Genomic DNA, 18,634 nt, shown 5'->3' on the forward strand with positions numbered 1-18,634 from the left:
ACATAGGCTGTATTGTCCCCACATCAGTCGAGATAGGCCGGTCCGGCATTGGACACTCAAATGGCTGATGATGATGATGATGACTGTATCACATTCTGACACCTACTTTGGAGGTCAGGTTAGCTTAGATAGCCTGTTTAGTTTGTTCTCATCTTTTTTGTTTCTGCTTTGTACCAAAAGATGATTTTACAGTTACTGGTACAGTATTAGGATGAACCTGTTGTGCAGGAAGGTTTAATACACTTGGTACACATCACACTGAAATTAATGTAGTTTTGGAGAAACCAAAGGTATTATCTGTTTGCTTATAAACAGTAGTACTGTACTTTTACAATGGTGGCTCAGATTTTTTTCCACCAGTCCTTTTCCTTGAGGTGTATCAGTGCGGGGAGGATAATCAGATGTGTACTTGGTTTACAGCCAAGAAGTCCTGGATTTGATTCCAAGGCTGGCAGTAAGTCCTTTCAGCCCACTCCTAGATGTTAACAGTGAACAAGACAGTAAATTTGGTAGTAATGTATTGTTGTCTGAGGGAAGACTGGGACTTAAGAATAACTGAATATCTGCGTTAATGATTCTTTTGTTCCCATTAGTCATTAAATTAAACCTTCTTCTTAGGATGCAATGCCCAGCAGCTGTGGCACTTGGTGAGGCATGGTACCCGGTACCCGGGTGACAGTGATATTGAGATCTTCCTGTCTCGCCTCCCAGACCTCCAGGCACAAGTCATACAGGCTCACCAGTCAGACCAAGGTAAGATCACCTTAGATCTGTAAAATATCAAGTGCATTTCACATCATATAAAACTGTGTTCAAGAAACTGCATTTTGTAGATATCAGGGTACAATATTTAAACGGCCATACCACGTTGAGTACACCGCTTCCCGTCCGATCAGCGAAGTTAAGCAACGTTGGGTCTGGTTAGTACTTGGATGGGTGACCACCTGGGAACACCAGATGCTGTTGGCATCCCTACGTGTCAAGTGGGGTTGGTGGAGGATTAGTGCCCCTCCCTGTAAAACAATTAACTCTAAGCCCTTGGCCACCCCATTTGGGATACATGGTGTCTGGCAATGAATGAATGAAAAAAAACATACCTGTAATGAACCAAAGTGGATTTATATGGCCTAACCTCTGCTCTGCAAGGTAAGTGAGACACAAGAAAGAGCAGCAAAATGTTTAAAGGGTATGTGGGGTTTGGAAGGATTTTGGATGGGTTAAGAAAGGTTTTTTTTTTTTCTCCAACATTAGGTCATGTCAGCCAAAGGATGTAGAGTACATGCTGGTGCAGTATGGTGCATATTATGAATGATTTTCTGGATATATCTTGGTTCTGACTTGTGCTTGGTCAGGTTTTTAAAATTTTTATTCATTCTGTAATATTTGGTATTAGTTGGTTCTAGACTACTGGATAGTATCTCTGGCTTAGGGTCACAGCACCTTGCTGCTGTTGTAGCCCCAGGTCCATCTGGATGTAAAGCTGGCGAACTGCTAAAAATTAGTCATTTGAGTCAGGCACTCCCAGAGATCTTTAGTTGAGATTTTATTGAAGGGTTGCATGAGTTGTGAGATGACATGCATGATGATGTAATACTAGTATGATATATATTATATTTTTCTTTCTTTTTTATGTGATTGTGACTGAGTTTCAGGTGAACTGTGTAGTGGTGATGTGAGTTTGTTGGCTGAATGGGATATTGGCAGTCTTAACACATCATGGAACAATCAGCTGGCAGAAGCAGGGGTGATGGAGGTGCGCGATCTGGCCTCACGCTACCAGGCTGCTCTACCCTCCCTCCTTGACCATCCTTTCTCCAACGATTCCTATACTGTGAGTGAGTGAGAGGGTCGTTCCCTACTCAACTGTCCATCTTTTACCTCCCCTTTTCAGTCACTCATATACTTTCAGTGCATGAGAGTGTCTTGCTCTACTCAACTAGTCTATGCATTCTTCACCACCCCTTCTCCAGTTGCTCCTATACTGTGAGTGAATGGGACGGTCTTTCCCTACTCTATTATCCCTTGTTCTCCATCTTTTCTATAGTCACTCCTATGTTACGAGTGGCTGAAAGGGGCCCTGGTCTTTTCCTACTCCACCCACTCTCCTTCATCACCTCTTCTCCAGTCACTCCTCTACTGTGAGTGGCTGAGAGGGTCTTTTCCAACTCCTTTCTCTCTCTCTCCTTCACCATCTTTGTTTAGACTAGTTATCATGTTTGTTGATAAATAAATAGGAGTTGAGAATATTGATTATGTAGCTTCCTTTGCTTTATCTGCCATGTAAAATACTATGAAACTCTGTGATGTTTACAGAACCTTATAATGTTGCAGGAGAATTATCTAGCAATCACTGATCATGTATGGCTGTGTAAAACTTAGTGTCAGTTTCCTTAATTAACCCATAGAGGCCAGGGGCATGCCTTTTTATTTTGTTCTTGCCATTTCCTAATGACTTTATTCAGTTTTGAATACATTCTTCAAACTGGAGTGGCTAAATATTTAATTCAGCACCTCCTTTAATACTAGAGGTCTTTCTAAAGTTGAATTAAATCATCTGGACGTAGCAGGAATTCAGTACAGGTATACAGTGCTTATAAATATGTTACCATATTGGAAGAGTTATACGCATTATCTCCCTCCTTCAGTTCCGATACACGGCAACTGAGAGAACCAAAGACAGTGCCCAGGCATATGCAGAGGGAGTGTTTGGACCATCTGCACCAGTCTATTTGCCCCCTGCCCATGACCCAGACCCCCTCCTGAAGGTACAAACCCATTTAAATAATAGCAAACAATTACTTTAGGTAGAGGTAGTCAGACCTCTCAATGATGTAGATGTGCAGGAAAAGTGTGGCATGCTTCTGATTTATGACATAGCTATTTGCACAAAAAACACTAATATCTGACTTCAAAGCAATAGTATAATTAATCATAAGCAACTTTAAGTGAAGAAAAGACATTATGTCACTAGCAACTTAATACTGTAATAAAACAACTTTAAGTTAAACAAGCTGTAACTGTACTAGGTAGAAATTTTCACAATGCTATAGTGTTGAGTACTGTTGACTGAAGTTGTTCTTATCTGTGTTAGGAAAGTTGCATTGTGAAATGTACCATGACAGCTTGAGGAAACAGTATGTGTAGTCAGGAACCAGAAGTTCATCTTTGTTCTGTAGCATTTACTTCACACTTGTGTATGTTCATCACTGCCCTCTCTGATACATTGTATTAGAGGTAATCATCTGTAGCCAGGGAAACATACCAAGCCTCTCTCAGCTTAGGGATATTAGCCAGCAGAGGAGAGGGAGAAGTACGAGTAGAAAAGGTTAAATACTGTACTGCAATAGGTGAACTGTTGACCCTAACTGTATGTACAGGCACTATATTATTGCCTTATGAAACCTTCCAGTATGAGCACTGATTATAGCCCTTTGACATGTAATTTCACTTGTTATCTCCTTTTAATCTAACCTTAGTTATGGACTTCAGACCAGAATTGTAATTAGAACTAAATATGACTTTAACCTCATCACTAATTTTTTTTTTTTTTATAACCATCACTTTTTTTTTTTTTTTTTTTTTTTTTTTTAAATATCAGTTTAACTGCTGACTGACAATTTTATTGAGATAAGGAGAGACATATAGCCTGAAGTTGTTAGAAGCACTCTCCATTAACCTCTTCACTCCAAAGAAATATAGTCCTTTGCCACCACGTGACACTGTTATTCTCCTTTGGAGTGGCTTGGACTGAAGTATCTAGATATAGCCTTCATTAACCCTTTCATTATGAGAGAGGTCTATCCTAAAGTGAATAAAAAAATTATCTGATGGCAATTGTTTAAAATAAAAAAAGACAGTATGTTATCTGACTGAAGGAGTAAACTGCCCATTGTGAGAACCCCTTTTGCTCTTCACTTGATACCACCAGATAATTTACTTCATGTTAATAGATATCCTTTCCCAGAAGGAACTAAGATTTGACTTTGTGCCCTTCAGGTTTGATAAAGTATGTTCCAAGTTCTGACTAGTATGAGTCTCAGTATTGACTAAGTCTTAAGTTTGAAGAAGTATGACCCATTCACATGTGACTGTCATAGGGTATGAAACTCTTTACATTACTTAGGACAGTGTCCAAGATATGTGAAAAAAGTAAAAAAGAATCCTCACATTCGACAGATCTGTGAGGTGTGTTCTAGTTACAGTATATGAAGTCAAAGCAAACCCTCAGATTTGACTTATAGGTGAAAACTCCTTACAGTTCTATGAAGTGTGTCCAAAGTATGTGCAGGAAGTTGATGAGAATCCTGAAGCTGTGGAGGAAAGAAACCTTTTCATTCAAGGACCAGAGGTGGCGGAAGTTGTGACCAGAGTCTCTCAGCATCTTGGAGTCCCATTGGACTATGGTTGGTGATATATTAACAGCTGTCCTCACAGTCTGTAAACTTTGACAGGATATGGGTCATCCTTGTTAGAAGTAAGGGATGTTTTCTAAAATATCACAAATTTTTAAAATACTACTGTCACTGTAAATTGGGTGAAACTGGTATATCAGCCTTAGATGTAGCAATGGAACTTTAACATACAATTTTTAAAAATTTACTGAGGACTGCATAGCAAAGACATAGCTATTAATTGTGTTCTAGCAGGTGATGTGGAAGTGTTGTATATCAGTGTTACCATTTACTATTTTGTCACTTACCTATTCTTATTCTGGCAGGGGATGTGGAATTATTGTATGATGCTTGTCGGTACTACCAGGCATGGAGTCCTGACGTACCCTCAGCCTGGTGTGCTGCTTTTACCTCTGCTGACCTCATGGAAAGTACTCACTGACCAGGGAATGGATTCACAAACAACTCAATAATCAACTTCAAAATCAGCTTCATGGGGTCTGCAAGAAACATTGGAAATTCATTGTTTTTTTTCCCTGGTTCTTCCTACAAAAACAGAAAAATATGTCTTGATAATGCTGTACCCCTCATTTGCAGGAAGAACATGAGAAGATTCTGCACTTTCCCCTCGTAGTTCTTCCTGCAAGAGTAAAAAAAATAATTGGTGATAATTCCCTCACAGAACTGCTTTTGCAGAAAGAACAGTTAACATAGGAAAATTCTGCATCCTTCTTGTCTTCCCTACAAAGCAAATCAGAGTTACAGGGTGAATGGATCATAAGAGTTTTTGTGAATCTAAGCTCTGTACTCTTATTATTCATCTTGTGTGGTTGTCCTCTCAGCTTCCTTTCAGTGTGTTTATTATCATGAACTCTCATGATTAGAGCAGTTCTAGTACAGCATATGCAGTACTTTATTCTAGCTGATGTTATATGATTTCGTTCAGATGAGAATGAGTCATTAGAGCCTTAGGGTGTTGATAGTTACTGCAGTCACTTATGACTGGCGTAATTCTAGGACAATATTTATTTGTATGTACTGTGTGTGCTATACTATTTTATTAGCTAAGAATGAGTCATTGGAGCCTGAATGTTGATAATATTTGAGAGGAATTATATCCAGTACCCAGATTCATACAGTATTATTGTTTCTCTGGTCTCTGTGCATTTCCTCATGAAGAGGTTAAAGAGAAATCTGTGTTGATTTCATGTAGACTAAGAAGTATTCCAAGGCAGAAGTTTAGAGTAATAAAAAATAGAGATGTATGGTTCATGATTAGCAGTATTGAAATAAGCATCATTGTCATTGTCATCATCACCTGCCTTCCACATCTCTGTCACTGTAGAGTGTATTTGCACAATTTAGTGTATTGCATAAAAGTAGAGCAAACATGAACAGATGTATTGAACCTTATGAAAATGGTTGTCATAGGTAGTTGAAACAAATGGTGTATGGTCAAGAAAAAAAATTTACCTTCTATTCCACTGCATCTCCTTCACATATTGGACATATCCACCACTTTCTTCTCTGACTCATAGTATTGCGTGGAGAATCAATTATGGACAGAGAAGCAAACCAGGCCTGTATTATCTTTGGAATGTTAGCCAGTAGTGAGAAGTGAACTATCAGAGAAACTTTTTTCCTCTAGTGTACAGAATCTGTGGTAGTAGTGACAACTGTAACTCATATTCTCATCAGTTAAGGAAGTCTCTAAGCACTTTTCCGTACCAGTTTATTTTGTGTCTGGTGCTGTAGTCAGTTCTTGTACTGTGTCATTTATGCATTTCACGGGGATGTAAAAAAAATACAAGTAACATACAAGAGAATAAGTAGCTGCAATATGAAAGATAAGCCATCAAGTACGTGATTTTAGACGGCCTAGTAAACTGATGAGAATACAGGCAAATCGTTGACTATACAGTACTATGCTGCAGGTGATGGAGTACATTGAGGATCTGCATCACTACTACACAGCTGGCTATGGTTACCCTATTAACTACCAGATGGCTTGTCCTCCGCTCAGTGATGTCTTCAGCCACTTCAGGTATCAACTTCTGCTTACAACTAGATTTCAAGATGATTAACCAAACTTTAAAATCTGTTGTCAAAAATATAAAAAGTAATGCTTATGCAGTCCAACAAAATGTAGCTAATTTCTGTATTGCCAAAAAAATTTTGGAATAGAGTGTAATATGTAATTGAAATTTCACTTTTATTTTTTGTAGGAATTTCCTCTGTCAGAGTTCTCATTCTGATCCTTTTACTGGTAAAATTTTGTTAAACCTTGTTGATGTACACCAGTAGTTGTTTAAAAGTAAGACAAGTGCAGCAGTAGTCATCATTCAGAAGTATTCGTCTTGTAGTTACAAAAGTAAATGTTATGTCAATCCATACTGTAATGAGTAGCATAATCAGTGTGGGCTAGCTTTGCTGAAATGAATACTCTATGTACAGTATATGGTCTTATTGCATGATGATATGATATAGTTAGAATGTGTCTGTATACTTACAGGAATGTTGTGGAAGAAGGAAACAGTGATCCAAAAGGTGTATTCTACTTTACTCACAGCAAAGCACTCCTGACAGTAAGTATTAGTAGTTTCTGACTGAATGATTGAACCAAAGGAAAAATATACACCATACTTTCTCAGAGGGAATACAGTGCCTTTACAGAGGATGGACATGGCACACCTGAGGTTTTCTGTAGCCTGGAAACTTAATATGTTCACTAACACCAGCTGTACTTCCCTACAGTTGCTGGAAATTCCTGGCAAAAGGAAGCATCAGATATGAACGATGCATTTTATAGTGTGTGAACATCATCTTGTACTTTGACTGCCTACTTCTTGCTTTGATGTTTTTCCTACCTCAGAGGGATAATTTTGTTGCTAGTTGTCAAGTATGTAGCCATATTTTTCTTATGGTGAAGATCAGTGCTAACCACCAGTGTCCTTTGATATACAAATTTGTATGTGTGTGTTTTTTTTTTTTTTTTTTTCACACTCCACCTTGAGTCTCAGTACGAGTGCTGGTGGACAGAATAAGTATATGATATTGATACCAGTGCAAACATAAATGTCATTTTTTTGTGTGTGTATATCATTAGAAATTTTTCAGATATTCCATAATGTCAGATGACGTTTCAAAATGTACAGTGCAGTCCTTTTTTTTTTTTTTTTTTTTAATCTATGCCTCTATTTATAGTACATTGTGCAGGCGGGTACAGTCATTGATTGGATGGTACTATTGTAGAAGGAAAGGCATGAGGCAAGTTGTGTGGAAAAATTAAGTTCAGTGCTTGTATATACAGGGAGACAGAGTAGGCTGGAATGAATAATTGCAATTGAGTCAAGAAAGGGTTGTATGGAAGTCTTTTTTGTTGCTGCCATCATAGTTGCTGTACTGTATCGGAATATGGCAGGAGTTAAGAGAGAGGACAATAAAAAATAGTTTAATAAAACTGCAGACTGCCAGAACTGATAGATATGGAGATGTATAATATAATTCCAGTTGATCATATCCAAACTAAGTGTTTATACATAGCTAGTGTGTCCTCTGACATGATGATACAGTAAGCAACCTCGATATCATGTTACACTTTGGTGTCAACTATAGTTCATGAGCTTAGCTTGGTGGAGATATTCATCCTTTTACAGCATATTACCTGTGGCTCAATGACAAAATAAAAACACCACAGGCATACAATCTTTCCTTACCATTTTTTCATGGCTAGCCCCATTTTCTTCAGTCAGTCTCTTGCTATAGCTCAGTACAATATTTAAGAGCTGTTAATGAGGTGTGCACTGAAAAAGCTGGTCATCTCCACTGCTTGATTATGCAAATGCCCCTCACCTCATTTCCTGTCCCCTGAAAGGAGGAGGATGGACTACAGGAGGGGGACAGCTTCAGACTGCAGTCTACTGAGTTCACATTCAGATGAACCAGGGGTTGCAGCTACCACTATTACAGTATTCAAAGTGGAGAGGTGGCAGTTTCAGGCCAAGAATAAGAGGCCAGAGTTTAGAGATTAATATTGCAGGTTTAAAAATGTGAAAGTATGTATGGTCTACATCACTGGGCACTGTGCATGTTTCTTCTGCTTTTTTGCTTTACTGATCTGATTTTTTAAAGTGGACGCAGTGTAGAGCATTTTTCCTTCTCCCTTACAGGTGATGTCACGGTTGGGCCTGTACCGTGACTCTCAGCCTCTGACACACAGTGAGGTGGACCCAGAGCGGCAGTGGCGAACCTCTCGACATTCACCCTTTGCAACAAACCTCGCCTTTACACTCTCATCATGTCCCTCTAACCAGTTTGTTTATTTATTTTTTTTATATACTTATTTGTTTGTTTACTTTGATGAAAGATATTAACTTAGTCTGATGGGTATTAGAAATATAGGTGTGACAAGTTTTGCTTGAGAGATGGAGTCAAGATTACTGGGCCTTGAATGGTGAGTGAGTGAATGAGTGAGCATATGGCTCATTTAACTGGGCATGCTCTTGTTAGTTTGTCTGTTATTTTTTTTTGCTTTTCATTTTTCTGGATCCTACCTTATCCCAACTATGAGTAAGAAAAAAAGTTGGAATGATGTTGATGATGATGATAGGTAGACAGTAATTAAAGGGGTAAATGGTACTTGTAGTGTAGGTGGGTAAAGTTTAAACAAGTTTTATTGTAATTCCTTTGTAGTTTGTATTTTATCTTCAGTATTTTTATCATTTTTATAGAGCTGCAGATTTAACTTTATATTTTTCTAATTCTAGCTATTAATATTGAAGTGTGCAGCATTGATGACAAGTTTTTTGTTATATTATAACAAATTTTAAGATTTATATTTATGACTTCCTAAACATATTACCAGTCAGCTGGTATAAATCAGACCTTAGAATCTCCCAGATACACATGGTGCCTGGGTGGCCACCAACCAGTCAGGGGTGAAGAAAAGAAATCAAGCAATAGCAGATGAGTCTGAAGGACTGCTAAATATGATGTAATGAGAGTGACAGTATTCATCACAAATAGGATGATACAAGAGGAGAAGAGGGAGGTCCATAGTAAATTACAGAAAATTACTTGTTGAGGTTCTGTTGCAATAAACTGATTTGTCAATTTCCTCTTATATACTAGTACAGCATCTGTTTTAGGGAGGTAGATGTAATATTATGGAAAATATCCTTGACTTATAATGAGTACTGCCTGTATTTCCGAACTAGTTATGCATACTTTGTTACTGCCCATATCCCTTACACTAGTACTCTTTGCACCCTGATTCATTGTCTTCAAGATTAGATGGACATCTGCTCCAGAATATCACAACATTTTTCTCATTTATAGTACAGCAAATCTGAGGAAACTGGCACATCAACTAGATAGACAAAAATGGAACTTTACAAGTTTTATATGATTTGCTGTGGACTTGACCTTCTCAGCCTAGAGTCATTATTTTTTGTTTTGTTCTTTGTATCTCCTGATGATTTTATTCAGCAAAGGATATAGTTTTTGAAACTGAGGGGTTTGAAAGAGTGTCAATAAACCCCGTCAGTATGAGAGGCCCTTCTATCTCTCTAGCTATAGCCAAATGCCATAATCTCGTTAGGGGTGGTCATTTGACTTTGAGTCAGTTGTTTTATGGGGAGGGACACTAACTCTCCACCAACTCACTTGCTGACACATAGGGAACACAAGGCCCTTCTCAGCTTGTATTATATCATCTGGTAGCAGCAAGAATAAGTTTAAAAGGACATAATTTTGTTTCATGGGCTACTTTAATGGGGAAACAGAACAGTAAAACAAAGAAAGGCAACTTCTAATGAGCATTTACACTACTTGTTCTCACGCTTTCTTTCCTACAGGTGGTGGGTGAGTGTGGTGGAGGGTGAACGAGTGGTGCAGGTGAATGGATGTGAGAGTACATTGGGCTGTACATGGGAAGAATTTGTCCATGTGTTTACACCCTTCCTGGATTGCGACCTTGCCTCCATCTGTCAAGTAGATGAAGGTGGTACAGGTGAGCTTCTCTAGACAACTATTTCAAATGACTCTTTCTCAAAAAATACAGTCACTCCAGTACAGTTTCCACATCCAGGTCCGACCTTACGTTCTAAAAGCCCTTCATGCCCATACCCATGCATAGTTTTGAGTGAGTAGTTCACTTGTCCAGTGATAGAGTGGATTTTTTTTTTTTTTTTTTTTTTTTTTTTTTTTTTTAATCAGCTGCCCTTCAGAACACATCAGACACAGCTTTAATGTTTATTGTTATGTGTGTGCAAGCCAGCTGCAGCATTACAGTATAATACAGTAAATGAATAAGCACTACTGCAGTCAAGAGTTTGCCAACATTTCCCTAATGCTTGTGTAAGTGTACGGTTGTTCATATAGTTTTGTATCGTTTATGAAAGTTCCAACATGCTTGCATACCTTAGCCTTGGTCACCTAATGGCGGTTCTCCACGCTGCTCGATCTGTGGCAGCCTCCCTGCTCATTCCCTCATCCCAGGTCTTTGTTGGTCTCCTTTTTGCAACTCTGCCCTCAAGGTTCACATTTGTTACCTTCTGCATCCAGTTGCCATCCCCCATCCTCTCAGCATGCCCAAACTATCTCAGTCTGCCTTTCCTCATCACAACACCACAACACCATTCAAGTCCCATCTGTCCTCCTCCCCAGGCCTCACATTCAAGGATGCCCTACACATCCATCTACCAATAGCCTAGTCACTGTCATTTATGTATTATTGAGCTTATGAATATCTTCTTCTTTTACTGCCCAGGTCTCACTGCCATATTGCATTACATTCCTGACTCATTCTGCATACAAAGATCTGTTAGTACTAAGGGAGAGCCCTCTCAATAATTGCTAAAATATTTTTATGTCATAGTGGTATAAAGCACACAATAAAAAAGTATGAGAAGGGAGAATACATCCTAATATGATGCTCAAGGAGGAATGAGAAATATAGACGTCAGGGCACAGTGCGAGCTGGGGATTCTTGACAAACTTTTGTTCATGCTGGTACTGTATCCTGTGTTGCTGTTGCTTGATTCTTTCTTCTTCATGAAGATTGTAAAATATAATGTACTCTAATACTTTCAGAAATATGTTAAAGCAGTCATAATTAGTGAATATTTCATTACCTGTATTCCATATGCAATCTTATCATGGCATGTGGTAGCACTCCTTATGTCGGAATAGCGCAGGCTCAAAATGGCATCCTGTACTATAGGGTATAGGACCATTTGCACAAAAAAAGTCACAAAGCCCAGTTTTAAGCCAGTGAACTAAAAAACCTTCACTATTCAAGTGCAAAACTACTCGCAAAGTCTTGCAAATCTTCATAGGAGTCGCAAAATTGAACCACAAAAATATCAGTGTTGTTGTTCTTTCTTTCTTCTTCATCAGTCATAACTCCAAGACAAAAAGGTGTATGCAAGCTTGCTATATTCCAAAATGCTGCTTGTCAAGTGTAGATGTTTCTTTTCATGTATAGAAAAGCATTCAGGCTACGGTTCACGAGTTATGGCCTGGAAACCACATTGCAGTCACCCATAAGTATGCCATTTTGCTCAGTATTGGTTAGTTTCAGCTTGCCAACAGATAAAGAACATATCAAAACACTTCTTTTCACGGGAAGGCACCCTTGATTTAGTCTTTCAGTATGCTGTGCATGTAACAATCCAAATCTAACATTTGCCTTATGCATACTTATATTTCCAAAAAAAAAATCACAAACTAGAAAACAAAAATTTTCTTCTAAAATGATTGTTAAGAAGTAGGAAAGCAAAAGTTCAAGCTAAGAGATGAAAAAAGTACAGAAACAAGAGAGAATTTAGAATGGGAGGAGATTTGGAGACCTATACCCATTACTACATTTCACACTTTAGCCACAAACTTGTCTCTACTGGAATGTAGTAATGGGTACTGGTTTCCAGATCTCCTCTCATCATGAATGCTATCTTGTTTCTGTGCTTTTTCCATCTCTTATCTGTGCACATTTGCCATTCCTACTTCTTAGCAATCATTTTAGAAGAAAATTTTTGTTTTCTAGTATTCTTCAATTTTGACTCGCATTTCCTGGTGTAAGTTTAACTTTTTTACTCTTGCTGCAGTACTTTTTTTTTTTTAATGCGAGTAAGAAGGGACCAAAGGCTAGCAGCAATATGTGGCAACTTTTTACTTTTAGCCTTCAGCATTTTTCCACAAAGTTTAACCTCCTTTTAAGTATAGTTTTGATTCCCATGGAAATATAAAAGTGACAGATAGTGAACTTTATACTCATACTTGTATGTATTTTAGTTTATTATTTAATGTATAATATAGTGTTTACTGTTGATTTTCAGACCCTCAGGATGAGTCAACATTCATTACATCAGCTGCTCCAGTTGTGAAAGTTGGCTAGCTGGCTGGCATCTGTATTCAGCTCTATTCTTTAGGCCACAGGGAAATTAGAGACTTGAAATAGGAGTGCTTGAGCACCATTTTCACCCACTCCTAGATCTACAGCATTAAGAAAGGTGAAACTGACCAACTGTTCACAAATTTTTCAGAATTGAAACTTTATGGAGTCAACATCACATTTTCATTACAGCAGTTTTCTCATATTTTCATATGCAGTATACTGATAGCAATGCCCTCCTAATCTCTAAGTGAACATAGTCTTTTTTGTCAGCAGAAATATGTTATGAAATTGTGTCTGAACCACAGTAGGCAATGCAGACAATTTTATATCAGTATGCAGCATCTTTATATTAAATATAAGACATAAATGCATTCATTGCCAAGTGACCAGTCTCCCTCTCCTCATGTGTCTAGACCAAGTAATCTAGTCCTGGGCCTCTGCATTCTTGATGGGGCAGTAAAGGATTGGCTGATGTACACATGTATGTAGGTAGTAATGTATTTTAAAATGTGTATTAGCAGTACCTAACTCACTCACATTGCAGTAATGAAATTTATCAGTATTTGTACTGCAAGGATGTTCTAGTTGAATTGAGTTTAGGCTTCTTTTTATGAATGGAGAATGGCTTGATCATTTCCCTAATGATATAGATTCCTTTCTTGGCACCTTGGGCCATTTTCTTGTTGACTTGTGAGGCTTTCAGTCACCTCTTCCTTGGTGATGTGTATTCCATATTATAGTGTGCTAAATACTCTTTTTTGTGTCATTTATCATCATTTCAATATTGACATGGTATGTACAGTTTAAATAAAATAAAATGAGATGTTTACGTACCATATGCAGAAATAAACTGGTAAGAGAGTCATTTAACTTATGAGAATATAGGCCCCTTGTATTTTAAGAAGGATTTGATCTTTTTTGTTGATGTCTTACATTAAGACGTAATGGAACTGGATTTTGATGGGTGATGGTGATTAGGTGGGCAGTTCATTATTATTGTGCAGAAATTTCTTATCCACAAAATTTATTTTTTTGTGTGTGTGTGTGTATGACTACCATTATATTTTAGTGTTAATTTTTTGTTACAGCTCAGCATCCAAGATGGAGAGATAGCAGTTTTCAACCAAGTTAAATGGACAGAGCATTCTGTAGTCATCTTTGTTTCAAGTGAGCTGTGATTTAGTTCATATACAGTATTGAGTGTAGACAGTAGTAATATAGAGTATTAGTTCTGTATCTATCTATCTATCTATCGCCAGACACCTCAATCCCGTTTGGGGTGGCCGCAGACAAATCGCCTCCACATTGCCCTGTCCCCCACCATTTCTCTGCCCTGCTCCCAACTCACACCCCTCTCTCTCATATACCTCTCCACCCCATCCCTCCATCTCATCCTCGGCCTCCCCCTCCCTCTTCCCCCCTCCACCTCACTCACATACACTCTCTTCGTCAGTCTCTCACCCTCCATCCTCTCCACATGACCAAACCACCTCACTGTGTTCCTCATAACACTTCCTATCACATCCACATCCACACCACAACGCTCCTTTATATCCTCATTTGTCAGCCTGTCTCTCCATGTGACTCCATAGGCTCCTCTTAAATAACTCATTTCCACTGCTCTCACTCTTGACTTGTGTCTTTCCAACAACGTCCAAGCTTCACTTCCAGCCATTAGAGTTGGTATCACAATACTGTCATGTATTAACTTTTTCATTTGCATGCTCATTTCCCTGTTTCTTATCACTGCTTTCAAAGAACCAGCAACCTTTCTTCCCTGCTGTACCCTTTCAAGCACTTCATCCTCCAAACCTCCATCCTTACTCATCACACTACCCAAGTACTTAAACGTACTCACATTTTCCAATTCCTCACCATCCAACCTCGCTGTACATTCACTGACTTCACCGCTATCAAAGACCATCACTTTACTCTTCCCTACATTCACCTTTAGATTCCGTTTCTTACACACTCTCCCAAACTCATCTACCAAGCCTTGCAGCTCCCCTTCATCTTCACCCAACAACACAGTATCATCTGCAAACAACAGTACAGGGAGTTTCCAAACACTATCCTCTCTCACCAGGGCCACTCCAACATCCACTACCCTACCTTGTACCTCTTTTATTACCCCATCCATGTACAGATTGAACAACCATGGAGACATGACACATCCCTGTTTCAACCCAACCTTCAAAGAGAAAAATTCACATAGTTCACCATCCACACGCACTGCAGCCTTAGCACCATCATACATACTCTTCACAGCATTCAACAACTTCCCATCTGCTCCATATATTCTTAATACTTTCCACAATCCTTGTCTATCCTCCCTGTCATATGCTTTCTCCATATTAGAAATAAACTCTGTCTCTCCTCATATTTTTGCAAAGCAGACTGAAAATTTATGCTGAAGGAATTGAAAGAATCATTATGGACTGAATCTCATGAAAGGAAAAATGTGGACCCTGCATGTAGCAGGTTACTTTTATTTTTTTTTCATGATCTTGCAACCTCCAGATTATTTTACACGCTTTAGGATAGACTTTCCAAAATTGAGGGGGGGTTAGATATAGCCGTAATAAACTTCGTCACTGCAAGGCGTCTCTCCAAATTGCATAAAATCACCTAGTAGTAGCAAGAAAAAAGAGAAAAAAATTTTGAGGGCTTTAACCGATATGATAAATTACCACAGCTCTGCTTACCATGATTATGACAATTACCAATATGAGAGAGAGAGAGAGAGAAAGGGAGAGAGAGTGAATTCAAGGTTACTTACCATCATTCTTGAGCCATGCTTTTTTTATCTGATGACTAGTGCAGAATTAGCTATTCACAATCACTATCACCATGACCACCACCACTACCACCATATACCACAACCATCATCACAACCATATACCACAACCATAACAGCCATATACCACAACCATCACAACCACATACCACAACCATCCACAACCATCACCTCCACATCTGTATGGAACCTCCATCACTAATACCACAACCATCACAACCACATACCACAACTTTCCACAACCATCACCTCCACATCTGTATGGAACCTCCATCACTACCATATACCACAGCCTCCACCACCACCACTGTATTTTTTTTTTTTTTTTTTAATATAAGGAAGAAGGAACCAAAGGCCAGGAACCTGCAAACTGTTCCTTCCAAGAAAATAACAAAAACAATACAAAAGAGAGCCAAATTCAAAATCCTTTCATATCGAAATGCCTGGACACTCTGCGTTTGAAAGACTGGAGATCATAGGAAGTAGGAAATACAGACAGAGGGAGACAGTTCCAGAGCTGACCTGTTGCATAAATGAAGGACTGGGAATAACGGTTAACTCTTGCATTGAAGAGTTGGACAGAAAAAGGATGAGAGTTTGTTGCTAGATGGGTGCTATGTGTCCATCATAGAGGTGGGGGGATGCAAGCAGATGGTTCAGAGGAGCAATGACCATTGAAGTAGCCAAAGAAAGGAGATAAAGATGCAACAGTGTGGCAAAGAGTCCGGTTGAAGTGAGCCAGTAAGAGGAGGAGAATTGAGACAAAAAGCCTTTGACTCCACCCTATTGAGAAGGGCTGTATGTGGGGAGCCTCCCCACAGATGAGAGTTGTACTCCACACAGGGGCAAATAAAACCTGTGTATAAAGTCAATAACTGTGCGGGGGTAAAGAAGGCACGGAGTCAGCTTAGCACACCTAATCACTTGGAAGCACATTTTACAGGAGATGTAATATGATCTTTCCAAGATAAATTACGAGAGAATGAAACCCCAGGTATGTTTAAGGATGATGCAGGATTGAGCTAGATATTATTAAACATTAATGGGTCCTACTATGGAAGATTTTGTGGGGTTGATGAAACAACAAGACCATTTTTAACCCAGTCAGAGATACGAGCCAAGCCAGACATTAGGTGTGCCATAGCCTCATCCCTTGTTTGTTGAAGTAACTGCTGAGATGGACATTGTGGGAACCAAATGGAAAGGTGAAGGGTGGAATCATCAGTGTATGAGTGGATGGGGTTAAATGCACAGCTTAGAAGGTCATTGATGAATAAAAGGAAGAGGGTTGATGATAGGACAGAGCCCTGAGAAACAGCACTATTGATAGATCTAAGAGAAGAAAAGTGGCTGTCTACAACAAGAGCTATAGAATGACCAGAAAGGAAGCTATAGATGAAGGCACAGATAGAGGGATAGAAACCGTAAAAGGGCAGTTTGGAAATTGAAGATTTATGCCAGACTCGATCAAAAGCCTTTGAGATGTCAAGTGCAATGGCAAAGCTTTCACCAAAGTCCCGAAAGGAGGATGACCAGGAGTCTGAAAAGTACGTAAGAAGATTGCCAGTGAAGTGTCCCTGATGGAACCCGTACTGATGATCAGAAAGAAGGTTGTGATAGGAAAGATGCTTTAAAATTTTTCTGTTAAGAACAGACTTGAAAACTTTTGAGACACAGGATGTTAAAGCAATTGGGCGATAGTTAGAGGGTTGGGAATGGTCACCCTTCTTTGGTACTGGCTGAATGAAAGCAAACTTCCAGCAAGAAGGAAAGGTACAAGTTGATAGACAAAGGTGAAAGAGTTTACCTAGGCTGGGTGTAAGCACAGAAGCACAGTTCTTTAGGACAACAGGAGGGACCCAATCAGGCCCATATGCCTTGTTAGTGTTGAGGCCAGTGATAGCAGAAAGTACATCAGTTGAAGAAATTTTAATGTCAGCTGTAAGGAAGTCAGAGGGGGGAAGTGATGGATGAACAGCACCAGATTCGTCCAAGGTGAAATTGGAGGAGAGAGTCTGAGTGAAGAGATTTGCTTTATCAGTAAAGGAAATAGGCACAGAGCCATCGGAGTAGAAAAGAGGAGGGAAGAATGATGAGGTTGTTAGAATGGTTTTTGGCAAGGTGCCAGTAGGAGTGGGAAGAATTTGAGTTGGAGAGTTGAGAGCATTTAGTACGGATGAAATTGTTTTTAGCTGAGCGAAGAACAGACTTAGCACGATTCCAGGCAAACACATAAAAAAGATGTAATTCAGGAGTGAGTTGGCTCTGGTACCTTTTATTGGCTTTCTCCTTGTTGTATACCACCACCGTCATCATATACCACCACTACCATATACCTCCACCACAACAGTCACCATATACCACCACCACCACCATGTACCACAACCAACACCATCTCCACCACCACCACCACCACCACCACCTTATACCACCACCACATATACCACAACCATCACCATCATCACTATGTACACCACCACCACCACCATCGCATACCATCACCATCATTACCACCACAGATACAACCCGTATGTACCACCATCACCTGCACCATCACTTTACTGTATACAACAACCACCACCACCACAACCCATAACCATATACCACCACCACCCCAGCCACTCAACCATATACCACCACCACCTTTTGCCAACATGTATTTCCTGCTATGTTAACACATTTCTCTGTGACTCACAGTAAGAATTGCCTAGGGGGACGTGAAAGTAGTGTTGTGGTTCTCAGGTGTATTAGGAAGTCACCCTCTCTTTCCCTCTCCATTCGTCTTCCTTTCTTCCCCGTTGTCTTCCCCCCCACCTTTCTTTCCCACTCCCCCTACGTCTTTCCACATTCTTTCCCTCTCTCCTTCCTATCTTCCCGCCTTTCCTTCCACCATCCGTCTCTTTCTCTGCTGTTTTTCTCTCTTCCCTCCATTCCTTCTCCATCTCACCCTTCCATGTCTTTCTCCCTCTCCCCTCACATTCCTTACCTTCTCCCCTCTTTCTGCTTCCACATTCCATTCACCCTTTCTTCGTCCCCTCTGTCTTTCTTCCC

The 18,634-nt window shown here is 39.4% G+C and overlaps 1 protein-coding gene and 1 non-coding gene across 2 annotated transcripts; both read left to right on the forward strand.

Annotated features, from left to right (window-relative positions):
• The first annotated feature begins 674 nt into the window (after nt 1-674).
• On the forward strand, nt 675-13,000 carry LOC145401425 (multiple inositol polyphosphate phosphatase 1-like). The gene is made up of 10 exons (XM_080273764.1): nt 675-753; nt 1,653-1,831; nt 2,646-2,765; nt 4,259-4,403; nt 4,718-4,812; nt 6,320-6,435; nt 6,904-6,976; nt 8,561-8,703; nt 10,247-10,401; nt 12,728-13,000. Exons 2-10 carry the CDS (start codon nt 1,748-1,750, stop codon nt 12,784-12,786), a joined length of 990 nt encoding a protein of 329 aa, XP_080129890.1. The 5' UTR covers nt 675-753; nt 1,653-1,747; the 3' UTR covers nt 12,787-13,000.
• On the forward strand, nt 851-969 carry LOC145401533 (5S ribosomal RNA). The gene has a single exon (XR_013897623.1). It is a non-coding gene; the product is annotated as a 5S ribosomal RNA (ribosomal RNA).
• Nucleotides 13,001-18,634: the final 5,634 nt, after the last annotated feature.

The sequence above is a fragment of the Coenobita brevimanus genome, chromosome 55 (genome assembly GCF_032717465.1).
Source record: "Coenobita brevimanus isolate Jiangsu-jjx chromosome 55, ASM3271746v2, whole genome shotgun sequence".
In the NCBI taxonomy this organism is placed as follows: domain Eukaryota; kingdom Metazoa; phylum Arthropoda; class Malacostraca; order Decapoda; family Coenobitidae; genus Coenobita; species Coenobita brevimanus.

Excerpts from the sequence above, each read along its gene's own strand:
- LOC145401425 (XM_080273764.1), top strand. The coding sequence starts at position 1,748 with ATGGAGGTGCGCGATCTGGCCTCACGCTACCAGGCTGCTCTACCCTCC. Across the intron at positions 1,832-2,645 it reads TCTCCAACGATTCCTATACT|TTCCGATACACGGCAACTGA; the intron begins GTGAGTGAGTGA and ends TCCCTCCTTCAG. Across the intron at positions 6,436-6,903 it reads GATGTCTTCAGCCACTTCAG|GAATGTTGTGGAAGAAGGAA; the intron begins GTATCAACTTCT and ends GTATACTTACAG.